General features: G+C 35.5%; 1 protein-coding gene across 1 annotated transcript in view; it reads right to left on the reverse strand.

The window, feature by feature from the left end:
• GluProRS (Glutamyl-prolyl-tRNA synthetase) overlaps positions 1-19,856 on the reverse strand; it is a 115,386-nt gene that overhangs the window by 18,647 nt on the left and 76,883 nt on the right. The window contains exons 17-21 of the mRNA XM_069842959.1: positions 17,824-17,964; positions 14,507-14,602; positions 9,795-10,004; positions 4,775-4,927; positions 577-694 (exon numbers count right to left, since the gene is read on the reverse strand). Of these exons, the coding sequence (XP_069699060.1) occupies positions 577-694; positions 4,775-4,927; positions 9,795-10,004; positions 14,507-14,602; positions 17,824-17,964 (718 nt within the window). The remainder of the gene's footprint in view (positions 1-576; positions 695-4,774; positions 4,928-9,794; positions 10,005-14,506; positions 14,603-17,823; positions 17,965-19,856) is intronic.

Consider the following 19,856-nt stretch of genomic DNA (forward strand, 5'->3'; position numbering starts at 1 on the left):
AACAAACAAAATTTGATAACACAATCTGAAGGGGGAAAAATGGAACTCTCTGCATCATAATCCACAGTTAATTCCCGATTTACCACGAAAATCGTCTGTAGCTGCATTTAGATTTGCAACAGGCCATGATTGTTTGGTCAAACACCTGCATAGAATTGGAATATATCAGTTCCCTAACTGCCCATTGTGCAACTCAAACCAAGAAATGGATTCGGAACACCTCAAAATCTGTGCTTCCGTGGCTGACCATGATATCTTCAAAAAATATTGGAGTGCAAGAGGTCAAATGACTTTATTGTCAAACGCCTGGCATTAGAAAACAACAACAACTTTTTAATCTTAATAAGGAGGTCATCTATTCTTTCCTTTTTTCTTAATCAATAGAGAATTAGGTGGGAAGAATTGTTAAACGAAAACTGCACCCACAGCAGAGCATAGCACTCTAGCTAACAGCGCTCACAGACAATTTTCGTTACATGCCTTAATATGCCAGTGTATAATCCATCAGGAATAATACACACACACATTAAAGACAATACCTGTACTGTACTGCAACTCCAAGAAACAAGTACATACCGAGGATGGTAAGAACTTCTTCCTCAGCATCTGCCATGGATGCATGAGCTGTATGTCCTTCCTGCCACAGAAATTCTCTTGTTCTGAGGAATGGCTGAGGATGTTTGAATTCCCATCTCTGCAAAACAATTCAACAATACAAAATTCTAATCTTACAATGATAAGATTTTTCCTCCCCTTAACATTAGCACAAAAATATACATTTCTGCCATTCTTTGATTTTGGCATGCCATTTGTCTGTCTTAACATACTTATTTATGGCTTTTAAGGGGCAAATCGTAAAACAGTGAACGCTAAGCTCCGCCCACGACCCCTTTCCACTTTTCCCCTATAAGCTCACCACACACTCTAGCAGGAAAGGGTGGAAATAGGGGTTTAGGGTGGGGGTGACATCTAGTGGAGGAAAGTGGAACAAAAAGAGTGGATGCGGCATCTACGAAGCAAAAGAGGAACTTCGTCCTGTCTCCCTCTGTCTCTCCAGCCTCTTCTTCTCTCTTCCTTGCTTGATGTCTCTCTCTCTCTTTTTATGACTTTGCAGAAGGTAGGACTCGATCCGTGTATCTTCCTAACGAAACACATGCACGCACGCTTTGTGGTTACGCTTTAGACCTCTCGGCTACCGAGTAGAAGGTGGTAGAAGGGAAAATGAATCTATTTATGTTTGGGACAATGACCGAATAGCGTGGGTAGAAAGTGGCGGGCTTGTGAATTTAGCTTGGTAGGGGTTGACTGCAGGGGTGGCATAAGTGTTAACGCGCGCTGGTAGAGCTTCAATGTGTCCATGTCCAGCTTCGAGTACAGACGGAATTACGTGTTGTGATGAGCCGTCACATGGCGGGTCCTGATTACAGCAAACGAGGCTCTGGTGACTATTGTGTTACTTCGAGGACAGTGCAAAGTTAACAGATGAGTGTTGTTTTATTCAAAGAATGTGTTAGTTCGAGGAAAAAACGTATATATGAAACGTAAATATGAAATACGTGCGAGGCGGTAGGCAGTGATCCACCGAAGGGGGGCAGATAGTAGAGAGAGAGCAGGCGAGCGAGGTGCCGAGCGGCGAGGGTGGGGATAACTTCCCCTACTGGCGTTCGCTGTTTTACGATTTATCCCTTTTAAGGAATCCAGAGATTCATTGCCGATCTCACATAAGCCCACCATCGGTCCCTATCCTGTGCAAGATTAATCCAGTTTCTATTATCATATCCCACCTACCTCAAATCCATTTGAATATTATCCTCCCATTAATGTCTCGGCCTCCCCAATGGTCTTTTTCCCTCCGGCCTTCCAACTAACAGTCTATATGTATTTCTGGATTCGCCCATTCGTGCTACATGCCCTGCCCATCTTAAACGTCTGGATTTAATGTTCCTAATTATGTCAAGTGAAGATTTTTTTAATTATTGAATGATTTTTATTTGTATGCAATACCTTGCCAATTCAACATGCACATGGCATATAATCATTTTCACCAGAGAAAAAATGGCGACGCTATTAATTGTGGATAGAGAAAAATAAGAAACAATAATTTACTCAAAATGGGCTGTAATATGATCTCTCTTCTTTTTTCAATGTCTCTCTTCAAAAATTTGAAAAACTTCTTTAGACAAAACTGTCGTGACTACCAGTGCATTCCTGTCAAGTGGAGGCATGAAAGGGAAAATGAGATCACAGACAAAGTCGAAGCCTGTGAGGAAGCAATAATTGCAAAGGAACTTGTAAACTGAATGTTTAAATTATTAAGACTCTATTTCCCATTACCTTATACAATGGAGGAAATGAAAGTGGATGATGTATAAATAATAAAGAGTAAGATTACCCTTTGGCTTCAATACGAGAGAAATTCTGTTATCAATCCTCAGTTAGAGCTTAACAATTCAAATTATACTAGAGATTTAAATACCAAAAAAGATTGATGTTTTGAAAAACTATTTAATAATAATGAAACTATTATCTATCTATCATGGTTATATGAGGAAGTTGAAGTAGACAGACAGAATAAGAAATGAAGTTGTGTTGGAAAGAGTGGGTGAAAAAAGAATGATGCTGAAACTGATCAGAACGAGAAAAGGGAATTGGTTGAATTACTGGCTGAGAAGAAACTGTCTAATGAATGATGCACTGGAAGGAATGGTGAATGGGAGAAGAGTCTGGGACAGAAGAAAATATCAAATGATAGACAACATTAAGATATATGGATCATATGCGGAGACTAAGAGGATGGCAGAAAATAGAAAAGATTGGAGAATGCTGGTTTTGCAGTCACAGACCTGTATGTATGTATATGTAGTATCTTGGTTTGCTCTGTCATTTTAAAAGTTGGGTGAACTAAGTAAATAAATAAAATAAATGTTAAAAGAAAACCTCTCACTTCACTTGAAAGTTGGCTGAAATTATAGCTTACGATGACTGCAGAAACATCTGAATCAAATACATGAGTCTTAACACTGGAGCACATTTTTTTTTATTTACTTCAAATGACCATTCAAATTTTATGCGATTTTTTCGGAAGCACTAATATGTGCTGCTATCTTACTTATTGGCTTTTAAGGAACCCGGAGGTTCATTGCCGCCCTCATATAAGCCCGCCATCGGTCCCTGTCCTGAGCAAGATTAATCCAGTCTCTACCATCATATCCCACCTCCTTCAAATCCATTTTAATAACATCTTCCCATCTACGTCTCGGCCTCCCTAAAGGTCTTTTTCCCTCCGGCCTCTCAACTAACACTCTATATGCATTTCTGGATTCGCCCATACGTGCTACATGCCCTGCCCATCTCAAACGTCTGGATTTAATGTTCCTAATTATATCAGGTGAAGAATACAATGTGTGAAGTTCTGTGTTGTCTAACTTTCTCCATTCTCCTGTAACTTCATCTCTCTTAGTCCCAAATATTTTCCTAAGAACCTTATTCTCAAACATCCTTAATCTCTGTTCTTCTCTCAGAGTGAGAGTCCAAGTTTCACAGCCATACAGAACAACCGGTAATATAACTGTTTTATAAATTCTAACTTTAAGATTTTTTGAGAGCAGACTAGATGACAAAAGCTTCTCAACCGAATAATAACAGGCATTTCCCATATTTATTCTGCGTTTAATTTCCTCCCGAGTGTCATTTATATTTGTTACTATTGTGCCAAGATATCTGAATTTTTCCACCTCTTCGAAGGATAAATCTCCAATTTTTATTCCGGTTAAAAATTATATTACTGACTTAACTGAATATGCTCCTGAAGAAATGTGTCAAAGAATCCCTCAAGCTCAATACATGGATAGATATATAATAGGATGCAAAACTGCGGTCAGCACCATCTGATGGCAGGGGGCTCAAATAAGATGATCAGCACCCGAGGTTATAGGTGGTGAACATTAGAACTACATGTTGGGTACATTACCCAGAGTTCTCTATTTATTTGTTCGCTCGAGATGTTGCTCGAGAAGACAAGATGGCAGCCAGAAACTTACTAATAAGTGAACATAAAGTGATACTACGTGTGTGTATAAGCAGTGTATGTTAAACAATGATGTTTACGGACGTGTTGTTGAATGTATTGTAAAGTAATAGTAGTATAATAAAATGAACTATCTAAGTAGTTTTTGCAGACTTTTCCCAAATAATATAATACCAATTATCTAACCTTTTGCTTTATTTTCTGTCTCTGTCTGGTTATATTTTAATTCGATAGTGTAAAATAGATCGTCTCTTTTATCTTCCTGTTGGCTCTGGTAAGAATTTTCAGTGGAAGATGCTGTGAGGAATAAAAATGTAAATGTTTTATTTTAAATTGGGATGGTTTGAGAATAGAGATGAGGGAGGGAGAGAGGGAATACTTTCTGCGTAGTTTAACATTTTTGTCACTAGGTGCGCTGCTAAATGCATGGAGTAATTAGTTTCTATTTTTGCTACTTGGTGCACTGCTAGATGTAATAAGTTCTCCACCACCCAACAGGTGGCAGCAAGATCAATTTCTACATTAGCACCTCTAGCATGTGTTACAGGAAACTCAGTAAGTTTCGCATCCTGTTATATATTTATCCATGCCCATTATCTCAAAATTGAATATTTAGTGACTACAGTGATTGGCTTCTGAGTCATCCATATTTCCAACAACCTGCCCGTCTTTCCATTTTCATTATATGCACTAATAACGGAGTTTGTCTATGGCACTGGACTTTTGAATCACCCTGTATAAACGTACCACTACGTTATTCCACTGGTTCAGCTTCAAAGGAAGATCTCGGTGGGACTGGATCCACTTGGCATAGGCAGGATACATCACTGTCTCGCTGGTTGGACGAACAGCTATGGGCTCAGCAAGGTCCGAATCACCAGATTTCGTTACCCAGGCAACCTGTATTCGTGAATGTAAGCAAATTTATAAAATCACAATAATAATGTTAATAGCTTTCATACTTACACAGTTACAGAATTCACTTATATTTCTACACGTACAATCATATTACTTATTATAAACATTAACGCTAGATGTGGAGGTGTTTTCCCTTAATAAAATGCACAGTTAGAAATCCCCTGTTGCTCTTTCTTACCACGAGTTAGTCATAGAATTTTTTTTAGTTTGTTATTTAACAACGCTGTATCAATTACTCAATTATTTAGCATCGGTGGAATTGCTGATAGCGAGATGAGGCCGAGGATTCGCCATTTGATTACCTGATATTCATCTAACAGTTGGGGAACACCTCGGAAAAAACCCAATCAGGCAATCAGCCCAAGCGGGAATCGAACCCATGCTTGAATGCAACTCCAGATAGGCAAAAGCCTCAGCTGACTGAGGTATGTAGAGCCTGGATTTTATGTAAATAACATATTCTGTTCCTATATATGTAGCTCAGAGAAGAATAATCAGAGAACCACACTAAAATAGTCCTTATTCCGAAGTTTTAAATTACATGTTTTTACGTATTTTGATGAATATTACATATTTTTAAGTGTACTGCTTACTTTGAAAAATATCATCTCAAACAGCACAAATAACTAAAATGCACTCTCAATTAATATCACTCAATAAAAGAATAATTGTATTCCAATGGATACCATCCCATTGTGGAATCCTGGGAAAGGAGAATGCGGATGCTTTAGCAAAGAAGGGCAGCAATGCTACTTACAGACCTGTTACTAAATCTACGTATTACTCTGTGAAAAGATTTATTAAATCTACATACTTAGACTTCAACAAACAAAATTTGATAATTCAATCCCAAGGCATCATAATCCACAGTTAATTCCCGATTTACCACGAAAATCGTCTGTAGCTGTATTTAGATTGGCAACAGGCCATGATTGTTTGGCCAAACACCTGCATAGAATTGGAATATATCAGTCCCCTAACTGCCCATTGTGCAACTCAAACCAAGAAATGGATTCGGAACACCTCAAAATCTGTGCTTCAGTGGCTGGTCATGATAATATCTTTGAAAAATATTGGAGTGCAAGAGGTCAAATGACTTTATTGTCAAACGCCTGGCATTAGAAAACAACAACAACAACTTTGAAAAATAACAGAAATAAATGCAAATGAAGAGTACAAGAGAAAAACAAGTTAAAATTCTCTTAAGGGTGATGTCATCTTCTAATTCAGTATATTACTGCAAAATTTATTGCTGTTCTAATGAGAAAGTAGGAAAGGATGATTGTATCCGTGGTGATAATTCTCCTTTCCCAGTTTTGATAAGAAAAATACTAAAGTTTGCAGTAATATACTGAATTAGGTGATGACATCACCCTTATGAAAATTGTGACTTTGATTGTTTTTCCCCTGTACTCTTCATATTTTTTATCATTTTAGTCTCGATTTCCTCAATTAGTAAGTGTTTAGGAATTGTTCATATTGCCTGTTCCTCTAGTCTCGTGCACGCATCCAATATTATACTGTATGGGCTATTCCATATGAAATCGATTAGTAAAAAACCTCGCATTTTTTTTATACCCTAATTTTTTCCCTACTTATACAAGGTGCTGAGGGGAGTGCATTTTCAAAAATATACTATCGAAAGTCAAACGGTTTTCGTATTGTTGAGCAACAAATTTAGCGTATTTTATAAAAACAAGCCTTTTTCAGCGCTCAGAACTCTGGAACCATTTACTGCAGAACATTGAACGAGAGCTTATTTTGAAGCTGACAATTGGTAGGTTATGTTAAGAAGTAATCCTTATTTTTATTGAGACAGATAATCTGATTTTACTTACTTTTAGGCTTTTTGCCTATTTGTAAAAATGTAAAAAAATATTGAGAAAAACCTTGCATTATTAAGAGGGATTCGGCATTGTTTGCTTAGTGTCACGGCAATAAGTTTCAGGGGTATTAAATAAATTATTTTCACACGCCTGGACTTGAACGGCGCAGTACCACACGCACTGGCCGAAATATGAAGATAACTGAGCGTTGGGTGTCATTTTACTCCTGTGTTTATGAAAACCTGTGATAAAGCTAGCCCAGCTATGTGCTACTAGACATGTCATGTGTTTATGTCTCCTGGCCTTGCTTGTCTCGGCTAGCTTCTGCCTCACAGTCAGCTGGTTAGTTCACGCGCGTACTATTTATTTTCTTTATTTGATTTTTCAATACTTTCTTATCAACGGTGCACCAGTAAAAAATATGTGTTTATTTATACTTCCAATGCAGAATCTAACCATATATTTTAAAATTATTTTTTCGTGGGCAAAGGCGTCTTAATTAAGAAAAATCTAAATTTCTCCATTTCCATAAAAAGTAAGAAAAACTGTTTACACGTCAATATAAACTTTAATTTCTCAGCATCAAAATAAACCATGATTTTGATCATTGGGTGAAAGGGTTTCGGAGCCACAACAGTTTAAAGTTACTAATTTTATGAAAATACGATAAATTAAAATATTTTTAATTTAAACACTATGAAGTTCTGATGCCTCAAACTTTGCACAAAGCATTGTATCACAGTTCTCTACGTACAAAAAAAGTTTCATTGTATTTAGAAATTGTAAGGTCAATTTTCTCTATATTTCGGTCGATTTGAGATGGAATAGCCCGTATAGTTACAAAATTATGAGTTTATAATCATGGAATGTTTCTGTGGACACAGTGTATATTATTTTTGCATCAAAGTACAGTAGAACCCCGTTTATCCACCACCCTATTAACCGATTGGCGGATTATCCGATTATCTTTCTCTCGCTCGTTTTTTTTTTTCGCTACAGAAACGTATGAAGTTGATACTGTTGTACGCTATATTAGTATGCGTATTTTTTTCTAGAGTGTTATTACAAACATTTACACTTAGGCCTACACAGTTTTGGTCTACTGTTCGAGTTGCTGTACTCTATTACTTCTATATAAAATGTTTTACATGAGTTAAAAAAAAACGTGTTGTGCTAAATGTCGAATAAAATCCAAATAATTAAGTGGTTGGGGAAAGAGAAATTGTGAGTCATCTCGCATCACGATATGAGACTGATGTTACATCTATGAGCGATTTAATAAAAATCAAGGGTAAAGGGTATACAGTATGTAAATCTACAACATGAGACCTTTACTATTCCTATCATTCCACTGACAGCCATTAAAAGGAGTTTCTTTTATCTCTTAAAAACACGTCTTTGACAACCGAACTTAAATTAATGAACTTCTGATTCACTACCTAGCGTATTAAACACAAGACCACGGAGAAAATACCCAGTGTTATTCACTTAATTTACGAAAATATTTTATGGTACGGATTATCCGATTTTTCGATTAACCGTTCAGTCAACCCCCTTCATTACCGCGGATAATAGAGGTTCTACTGTAGATTCAGATTCTACAAAGAATGAACAGCTTTTTATCATGTTTATAGTTTGTATATCCCTTAGAGAGCTGTCGTCATCCTCACTGTTACCATCGTAGTAGTCGTCATCGTCATCATCATCACCACCAATATCATCATCATCATCACCACATCAGTGTTGGGCCTAATGATCCGTTACAGTCTCCTTCCATGGTATTCTGGATCTCTCTGTTCACATGTTGAAGTCAGTTTTGTCTGTAATGCTTAAGCAACTAAAGAATTAAAAGTAGATTCAATTACCCAGTACATAGAACAATACAGACTGAACTGTCAGGATGCCCTCCAACCGCTTGCCAAAACTGATCTTATGCCATACTCCAAGAGGCTGAAGGAACTTGGGAAGACCTAAAAAGCACTGAATAGAAACTGCAACTACTATACTGTTTTCGCAGTAAGAAAAATCCTAATGTAAACATAAGCACGTTGCTGTCATACCCGTGATTGGCTCCCAGTCGAAACACTCACATGACGCAGGAAAATATAGTTCGTATTTGGAAACCACAATGTTGTATTATTTGAAAATAAAAAATTGAATTCTAGTTGTTAAATACGATGAAACATTTAACTTCACTCATGTGTAAAACGGTATGTAAAAGAAAAGCTACTTTTATATTTTGTTATGTACTATGAACGCGGATGAATACCAACAGTAATACCGAGGTAGTCTGTTCTTGTAACAAGCTGGCGTCACTTGAGCTCGTAGTTGTTCACGTAAGCACGTGGTACTGAAGTATGGATTTTGCATTCTCAACTGTCCATTGTGAAAACATGAGACTTAAAAATAATTTAATTATAGTGATTATAAAATAAACGTTTCCTAAGCAAACGAATGCATAGTAGTGAGGTTAGGCCTACTTGACGAGTAACGGGAAATGTTTAACATGAAACAGAATGTACAACAGTAGGTGGGAACATGTACTGAGAATCTATGGCCAATGAAGCCTCATGTGCTATTGTTTACATTAGGATTTTTCTTACAGCGAAACGATTATAAGTCTAATACGTGAATTGGTGGTGATGATGATGATGATGATGATGATGATGATGATGATGATGATGATGATGACTATAGGAATTATTTGGTGCTTGGGTAAAATTTTCTGATTTATTTTGTGGTCAAATAAAGTATACCCAGCAGTCCTTCTTAAAATTGTTAATGCAAAATTTGTCTTTCTTTTTTTTTTTTTAGTAGGTTATTTTACGACGCTTTATCAACAGCTTAGGTTATTTAGCGTCTGAATGAGATGAAGGTGATAATGCCGGTGAAATGAGTCCAGGGTCCAACACTGAAAGTTACCCAGCAAAAAATTTGTCTTAGAATATTTCTTAAAGATCCTAGTCAATCTGTTTAGAAGTAGACAATAAACATCGATTATCTCCGACCTTGAAAAAACTAACCTCAGGAGAAAAGTCAGCTATGTGAGATTTCTCTTTTTCTAACATAGCTCGTGATACGAAGAGAGGGAAATAGCAGTTCTGTACGCCTATTTTCTTGATTTCTGGATCCATGTAATCCTTGATAGCTTCCCAAATAGCATATGACCATGGCCGCAAGATGTAGCAGCCACTCACGTCATAATATTCAATCATATCAGCCTTTGTTAGCACCTGCAATGACACACGGAATATATTTATAAACATACACAATTATTGAAGTGTGTGCGGGAACATCTTGATAATCCACATAATAATAATAATAATAATAATAATAATAATAATAATAATAATAATAATAATAATAATAATATATTTATTTTGCGAATAACTGTAACATAAAATATAATATAAACAGATAAAACTTTAGCTCATCCCTGAATGAGTAGAACTCGTGCTCAGGGGCGGACTCTTGAATTTAAATTGAGAAGTATACAATACAATTTGGCCTATGTCTACTACACAATAAGAATATATAAATTTAAATTTACAATTTTTCACTATTTATAAAACCCATGCATAACTTTTTAAATTTAATACCAGAACTATTAGAACTGACAAGATTAGGATATTTAAATATAAATTTGATATATATTCTGGGCCTAAATATAAATATAAATTTAGCTTCCCTTATGAAAAGGTTGCCAGATTTGACAAAGCGTATTACATATAATTTGGAAACACACCTAAAAGGTAAAATGATATACATTTGAAACGGTTAGGGAATCGAATATACAAAATGTCAGAAAAATTTGCACCTAAGTAGCATTTGTGCTCATTTACAGTTAAGAAAGGGGGGAAAAAATATCATCAGATAGTTAGAATGAGTTACTATGACTAAATACTGTAGCAGTGTTGCATTTTGGTTCAAACGATCTTAAAGAATTCATACCTTTTGTGTCATAACTATGAGAAGAGAATTCAAAATTATTTCGATTTTTATGTATGAATTTTATCAATACAATATAATAAATTTGTTTTATTTTAAGAACATTAAAGTCTAAAAACAATTTTTGAGATGAAAAATCAATAGGTTTATGAAGGCATATTTTAAATTATTTTCTTCTGTAATAAATAAAGTAGCCTAAAATTGGTTTTAAATAAGCTACCTCATTCTGTAATTCCATACGTATTTACCGATTGAAATAAAGTTCATTATGCAAGTGAAAGAGTGGGGGGGAAGGGGTGGAAGCAAAGAGGAAGAGAAAAAAAGAGAGGATATTTATATTTTAATTATACAGGAAGTATGGTTACTATAGATATAGGAAATAGGCTTAATTTGTGTAAATTTATTTTGTGCGAGAATATGCGTATTTGCTTGGTTTCCGCACAAAGCCAATCTGCGGAAAGTCTAAAATTCCACATTCAGTATTCCCAACCTAACACATACAACAATTTCCCTCTTCTTACCACTTAAGTGACACATTGATTTTACTGCTTTAGGCTTTTAACATATTTTTTAGAGACGTTTAATATAGTAATAATTATAAATTGAAAACTTACCACTGCAATTTCACCTAAATTGCACTGTTAAATTATTGTTTTTAAATATTTGCAAAAATTAAGTAAACTCTACAACTCCACTAAAGTTACTGCATTCGTGATGCAAGTAACATTAAGGAAGCCGTGAAAAAATCAACAAGATTCCAGACTCATCATGGATGGGAGGGGGGGAAAAAAGACAGATGTATATCACGGCCTGCTGGAGTATAGTAAACACAGAAAACATTTTAAAGCAACAATGTTGAAGATAGATATTTTTGTTTTGCAAATTTGCCGTCATTGAACAGAAACCAAGATGGAGATTCCATTGCAACTAATTAGAAATTCCTCTTTCAGGTATGTAATAAACGATCTTCGCACAAAATAATGTATGATACACGAGCGGTATGTTTTCTTTCAATTCTCGGAAATTAAAAAAGCTCAACTACGTTTCACTTTTCCAAACTTTTCGTCGAACATGAAAACTTAAACATACTGCTCTTGTAACGCATATTACTATTTTAACACTGTATTCAATACCTGTTACGGATTTGTTCAAAGTTAAGTGCTTAAATAGGATATTTTATTTATGCAGTATTTTGATTTAAATGCAAAAAGATAATATCCCAATCATAAGATATTTCTTTCCTACGCCTCTATATATTGTGATCATCAGAGACCGGAACTTCGCAGAATGCCTTTTTAAGTGTGTTAAATCTATCTTCATTTTGAAAGTAAATCTGTACAAATTATACCTTTGTGATTGAAACGTCACAGTTTTATGTTGCCCTTTTCTGCCTTTTTTAATATAAATGCCTAATTAACAAAATAAATGTTTTTTTTGCCTTTATTTGATTATTTATCTATTATTTATTAATTTATTATTAAAAATTGCCTACAGGTATATTTTAATTTATTTCTATAACCGCTACAATGAAAGTGACTTCACTGAATGTATATCATTGTCTTTCAGTCTCTTCATATTCTCTTTGCAACAATGAGTGATGCTGTGCAAAAATGTATAACAGTAAGCGTTTTAACTATCGCTTGTGTTTATTTGACAAGGCAACAATGAGTGTGGGTCTAACATTATTTTTAAGGTTATTTTTTTTAAGTTTTCACTGCGACGTTGTTGTAGCTAGCAGCAAGATGCCAAAATTCAGTGTTTCTTTACGCAGTAAATTGCAAAGTTATGTTAATACTTTTGGATCTGACGTATTTTGTACTGACGGTGAAGTACTTACACGCAAAATATGTGAGTAGTCAGTGAACTACGAAAAGAAATACTTCATATCGCAACATATCAGTACAACCAAACACAAAAATGCACTTTCTAAGGCTACTGGGAAGAAGATTTATTTGCTTCCAACAGTAATTGCAACATCGAGTCGAAAATCTCAATTTGCATTCGACTTATGTAAAGCTTTTCTTGCTGCAGAAATCCCTTTGTGGAAAGTGCAAGGTTGTGGGTCTAGTGCAAAGTTTTTGTAATTGCCTTTTATTGTGTATTTTAGCTATTTATAATCCCTTTTTGCCTGCCTATTTTAGCTATTTATGATGCCTTTTTGCCTGCCTATTTTAATGATTCATAATGCCTAAACTTCCGGTCTCTGGTGATCATGTTGATAATAATGGTCAACACCGTATTTAGATAGTGCAATGTCCATGGGCTCGAAAAGTTTTGCGCTCCAACCAACAAACTTCTGCAAATCTTAGAAATTTAGCAGTTGAACTGTAAAAAAGAGGCACATAACAATAATTTAACACATTATGATAATAATTTAACATATTATGCTACTATCTAAAGCAGGTACCTGCAAAGTAGGAAAATATCGAAAATTTATTCTCAGCTTGATTTTTTTCCCAAAATTTTGCCACCTCTAATTTATCATTCATGTGGCCCATGTATAAAATATGGGCCTCATAATGGTTATCAATACTTTTTCTTTGTGCTGTAAGTTTTGGGTGGTTTAACATGTAATTCCATATCTACTGTCTAAATGAAACGAACTTACATTTACCAGATAGAATATTCATGACAAACTTGGTAGTACAGTTTTCACTCTAAGACAAAATACAAGTTATCAAGCAAATCTAGTCATTCATATTTGCCTTTGGTGTCTTTAACTCTCCTAACTGCCACCCCACAAATTAGCATGCAGTTTACAAGATCCACTGTCCAGTCCTTGTAACTTAGTTCTCTATTACAGTGAAACCTCTCATTTACGGACATCGAAGGGCCGCAACAATCTGTCCGCATCTGGGAGGTGTCCTCTATTGGGAGGGAGGTTTCCAAATCTAATAGTAAATTTATAACATGCATTATGTATCCCTTCATGCTTTAAATGAAATGTATTACTGTAGTTTAATTCTAAATATAGTATACAGTATTACAGTAAATTCTTTGGAACTCTGAACTGCAGTAGATAACACTGAAAAAGGAGAATACAGTACTGTGCCACGCAATTTTATTCTAGGTCTACAGTTATGCAGTACTCTAATTTACAGTTTTCAACTTAACCTTTACGTTCAGGTGCCATGTCTCTCGAAACAGAACAACTGATTGAAGTGAAGAGAATAATCCTACTAACCCTATCATGTGTCGAATACAATTTCACGATCGCGGAAACCTTGGACCCATCAGACAGGTTAAATTTTATAACTTTGTTTATCCACCCGCTTCCAGCTAACAAGGGGTAGCCGGCTGGGCTAGTGGTAGCCTACGAGACCGTTATGTTGTTTCATGTTAAGGAATTTCTGTACAGTTCTCAAAACTATTTTTTCCATTATTGTAACACATTAGGTCTTGAAATCCAAGTTCTGTCCGCAGTCAGGAGGTAAAGCAAGCTTTGGGACTGTGAAACAGCTGTCCCTGTCCGTGTCTGAGAGTGTCCGTAAACGAGAGTTAAATTTATCATTATTTCTATATTATTTCAGTTGGGACATAAAAATCTGTCCGTATATGAGGAGTGTCCGTATCTTGGAGGTGTCCGTAAGGAGAGGTTTCACTGTATTACATATCGCAATCTTGTGAACTGGCTTAGAAATCTTCCCAATGGACACCACATCCATTCAACTATACTTGGTGTCATTCTTAACTTTTAGTGCCTAATGTTCCAGACTCTAATTATAACTTTTCTAAATCTTATTTGCATGTTGTGAACTGTGTCAGAAAAATAAGTCAAAGTTATTACCTGCGAGTACCATTCTGAAAGATTTTCTTCCTTCTTTGCTTCCAGTCCAAGACGAGTCTGTTTCTTCAGCCCTCCTTGACTTTCAAGTTTTTGAACCTGTCAAATCACACCACATAAACTTATGCAATGTATTGATATGGACGCTATTAGTTAGTGATAAAATGACTAAAAGCCAGTAAGAGATTGATTGCCTGCTAGTGAAGCTTATTGTGATAGTTACAATTGCTTCATATGACAAATGTAAGCAAAGAAGTCAATTAATACTGTAGTAGAAGAGAAAGCCTTATGGCACAGATGTTATTTATATAATATAAATATTTTAATCAAATTTCTAAACTCACAATTAACTCAAATACCTTAAGTGATTACAATATTTTGTAAACAGATTTGAAATTAGCTCGAAGATTTCACATGAAAATCCGTCATTAACAGACAAATGTTTGTCATGCTGTAAGCAGCAAAAAAACTTATTTAACTCACTTTAAATCGGAAAACAATAAAGATTTTGAGTTGAGACAACTTTTAAAAGTAATTTCCATTTATTCTCAACATTTCATTTGCTTTGACTCCCCAATCTAACATGAAAAATAAAAAAAGTTTGCCACTGACCAACTTTTGAAGGTGTGTCTATTATGTACAGATCACATCGAAGTTAGTATTTTTTTCCTGACTTTTTATAAAAAAAAGATTTTGATTTTGAATTATTTTATCTGCTTTCCTTACACACTAAACCTATCAATCATAAAAATTACAGCGCAATTGACTATCACAGGAGTTATGACATGAAATGTTTTAATGGAGCAGGAAATATTATTTCTTGTCTCTTAGGCTGGTATTCATAGTCGACACTTTATATCACCCCTTTGCAAAGTGACACTTTTGATGAAAGTGGCTCTTTCATATTAGTAGCATTCATAGACGATTGAAGAAGTGCAGTTTACAAAGTGTCACTTTACGCAAGCAAAGTGTAGAGCTACAATTTGGTTGGTAACAGAAGTCCCACAATGCCTTTCAAAACAAGTGAACAAACAATAACAAACTAATGTGTAACCCACAGATTACAATGCTTGTGGCCTAATTGATTGCGCGAGAAAGAAAATATATATTTAAAGTTGTTTTATTTCAGTTTTTAGTTTTTGTTGCCAATAGTTTAGATTATTTCAGTCAGTTCAGATATATAATATTTTATTAAATAGATAGGTTAGGTTTTGTACAGTACGTAGCTGATCCATTGATTTATATAGTTAGATTAGGTTTTGTACATATCTTTTTCATTGATTTATATCGTTAAGTTAGGTTTTGTATGTATCCGTTCCACTGATTTATATAGTTAGGTTAGATTTTGTACATATCTTCTATTGGTTTACATAGTTAGGTTAAGTTGGACTGAGTAGGTTTTACTTATTTATATATATATATATATATATATATATATAGTTTCCATTATTGCCTGATCTTCAGGAATATTTTGAATGCCAAATTTTTCTACAATGCAAAACAAAATAGGCCTAAAGGTATGAGATCTCTTTACATGGTGAGGTTATGACTGCACGTGAACTAGACACAGTATCTCAGCAGAAGCAGCCATTTCAGATGTATTGCTTACTGTCATGAAAATATATATTATCAATACAGTAATGATTATATCAACATCAAGATACATTTTATCTCAAAATACAGGTAGTCAACAAATCAAAATCATTTAACATCCAATATAATTATGGAATCTGGTTAGAAAGTAGGCACGTGAAGTCTCTCAATGCTAATTTAAGATAGTTCCGCCTACAAGAGATTGAAGTTAGTTTAATATTAAAGTTAAAAAATTAGTTTCAGTAATAAAAATAGGTTATATAGACATATCTACTTAGATATCACTTCATTGAATTGAGGTTATAAATATACGAATGTTACTACAGAAATACCTTAACTATAATATTATAGATATTAATGTATGATACATATCTGTAGCATAGAATTTTAATGCAGTCAATAACTGTATTATTGGAGGCACTGGAAAACCTCTATTATTCCATTTTGAATCTTGCGTACACTACTTTTAACACTTGAATGTAATTAATTGATTAACTAGTGGACTTACTCGTGTTCATCATGTAAGATTTGTGTGGCTTACAGCTGTTTTAGTGCTTCACACACCATCCTCAGAGCCTACTAGATCCCAGCATCATCTCGAACTTCTCTGCCTGTTATGTGGGTGTGTTTGATTGTTGAAAGGTGTTGAAGAGTGGAGTCAAATAGTGTGTGTGTACTGAAATTGATCTGTGTGTTGAGAATTTGATCGGGATGTGTTTTAGTGTGTTTGTATATTTCGTATTGTTCTGGTGTGTTGAGTTGATCACATAACCAATGCTAACCATACATACAATAACATAAATACGGACATGGAAATCCTACACATACAACCCAAAAACCAAAAACTCAACACACTAGAACAATACGAAATATACAAACACACTAAAACACACCCCGATCAAATTCTCAACACACAGATCAATTTCAGTACACACACACTATTTGACTCCACTCTTCAACACCTTTCAACAATCAAACACACCCACATAACAGGCAGAGAAGTTCGAGATGACGCCGGGATCTAGTAGGCTCTGAGGATGGTGCGTGAAGCACTGAAACAGCTGTAAGCCGCACAAATCTTACATAATTAACATGAGTAAGTCCACTAGTTAATCAATTAACTCTATTATTTGTTTTTATCAACCGGTCCTCGAAAAGATGAGTAATCTCAATAACAGTTTCTTTATCAAATCGGAACCTTTTTTTAATTCTATATCATTATAAAATTCCACGGGATTGTCTTTAGGCCTATCCCTAACGTAGTGCTTTTGTACATTGTCCACTAATTGTGCCACCTCTTCCACACGTTCTAATAAATAATTCGACAACTTCCAATCCAAGATGTCCACCATTTTTCTACAAAGTGACACTTTCAGCTCAAAGTGTGGTCGGAAGTACACTTTCATCCATAGTGTTCCTTTGCACCAAAGTGTCGAATGTGCAACGGAAAAGTGATACTTTGTGTCTTCCAAAGGACACTTTAATCGAAAGTGTCGACTATGAATACCAGCCTAAGCTGCAACCATTAGATAGAAGAGTTACATACAAACATAGCTTTCAGTGTTGCCACCGGATATAGTGAACGTTGTGATGCGCTCTGTGACCTTAGCATAACACTGTCATTCTTATTTAAGACAGAAAAGAAGCTAATATTATATCCTAGAAAGGTGCCATACAGAGCTGGCTTAGCATTAGAGATAATGGGACACTTGGTTCAGAGCAATTACCTCAGGCTGGATTTTAGCTGGTGCTGGTTTCTCCTTCTTGCTGGGAGTTCTGCCGCTGGGTGTAGGAAAATCTGTGCCAGTCAGTTTCTTGTACTGAACTTTCAAGTCTAATAATTTCTTCACTCCTGCATCCACAGCATTCTAATTAAAGAAGAATTCAATTACTTTATGTTTCCCTACATACTAAATGCTTCCTGACTGCTTTCATAAGGAAGGAACTTAAAATACAGAGTGGACAAAACGAAATTAAACCAGTTAGCTGTGAGCCTGTGGCTGCTTTCGGGTTTTATGGCTCAAATTTACCCTCATAATAGATCCCAGTTCCTTCATTTTGTGCTAAGTGTTCAAGGAAACCAGCAGCTGCAAAACATGCTTTTGGGTTTTCAGTATTGTGTTCAGTTTCAATTGTGTGAACTGTGTCATGACATGAGGTACAATAGAAAACGCATTTTTATTTGCAATACTTTGGAAAGAAAAGATCTTTATGGAGAAATCGTCAATTTCCCGATTCTCCTGTGCCAGATTAGACAACATACATACAGACTCAAACAAATTTAACGAGAGGTTTCTTTTAAAAAATAACAAGCCTCAAGTGACTAAACGAAACTTAACAGAGTAAAAATTAAACGAAATAGAGAAAAAAAAAAACCCAAAAATCTTTGCACTGATTAGCTCGGCAAATAGGTGTGTTTAAAACCTCAGTGCAACAGAGAAAAACAGGGAGATTGTTTTAAGTTATGCCCTATTATAATTTGTAGTAGACCTACAGTCTTACTAATAAACTGTGTATAGTTTTTATACGAGACTAATGCAGCGTTAAGACAGAAAATGTTACTAATAAACCATGAATAAGCGATGGATGTATAAACAATCTGTAGCTATACAATGGGAATTGCTTCTTTAAGCGTTGTATATAGAGAAAAAATGGCCGCCCCTCTAACAGCTATTCGTATCAACTGTCATTTTATGATGATGGATGCCTTGTAACCACAGAAGAACACACCAAAGAGCACAGAATAAGTAGAATATTATTGCTGTAGCTTGTACTCTTTGACCAAAATATAGTATGGTAATCGATCAGAGCCAGTTGTACTATCGATTTTTAACACGGCACACTAGAGTGCTCTACCGGATGCAATAGAGAATCTCAGATATTCTATTACCTTTCGTAATGAAGTAATGACGAAACTATGACGTAGCTGTGTAACAGTTATACTGTTATACTGGGTGTTCAGTTCAAAAGTGTCTTGGCTCGCTGTATGCCGTCATGTGGCTAGCTGACGAGCCTAGAGAATTCAATCTTCCTACACTTCCGCAGCTCAGGTGTATAATCTAAGAGGCAGAGAAGTTGGCTAGCAAGTACGGCGTTCATTCTGAAGAGTACGTGCCGATACGTACGGTAACGCCGGTAGTGGCAGGAATGTGAACTGTTTGGAAATGATATGGGGAGAGGGTTAAGACGATTACTTACGTATTTGTTTACATTAACTTCGACGGTCAACATGGACACGGAGCATTTGATTTGTGTTGTGGAATGTTACCGTATGCAACCGATGATAACAAATACCCTGCGTACGACTTGGCCTCGCAAAACACAGTTCGAAAGAGGTTATGGTAGCACACAGACTGTACAGACCGCCATCTGTTGCTACGATGTTCAAGTTATACCGTACACGTTCTTAAGTTCAGATTGAAGAACGCCTTAAATAATAGGCAACTTCTCTAACATATAAGCTGAAACTCGCTTCAAATCGGTGACCCAACAACAGTGACGTCATGACACACTTTGAAATGAACACCCAGTACACGACGTTTATAGTGATTATTAGTAAGGAATTTACACACAACTTATAAACGAGCTACTCATTGTATAAGTATAAGACAGTTAAACGTCTGTATATAGAGTTTTTATTAGTAAGACCGCTAGAGTTCAAGCCCTATACAACTCTGTCCGAAACATCGCGGCTACGGATGTAACACTGTAAGAAATATGCCCTCCAAAAATACCTTTAATAAATGATCATATTCCGATA

Source organism: Periplaneta americana, chromosome 13 (genome assembly GCF_040183065.1).
Source record: "Periplaneta americana isolate PAMFEO1 chromosome 13, P.americana_PAMFEO1_priV1, whole genome shotgun sequence".
NCBI classification, from domain to species: domain Eukaryota; kingdom Metazoa; phylum Arthropoda; class Insecta; order Blattodea; family Blattidae; genus Periplaneta; species Periplaneta americana.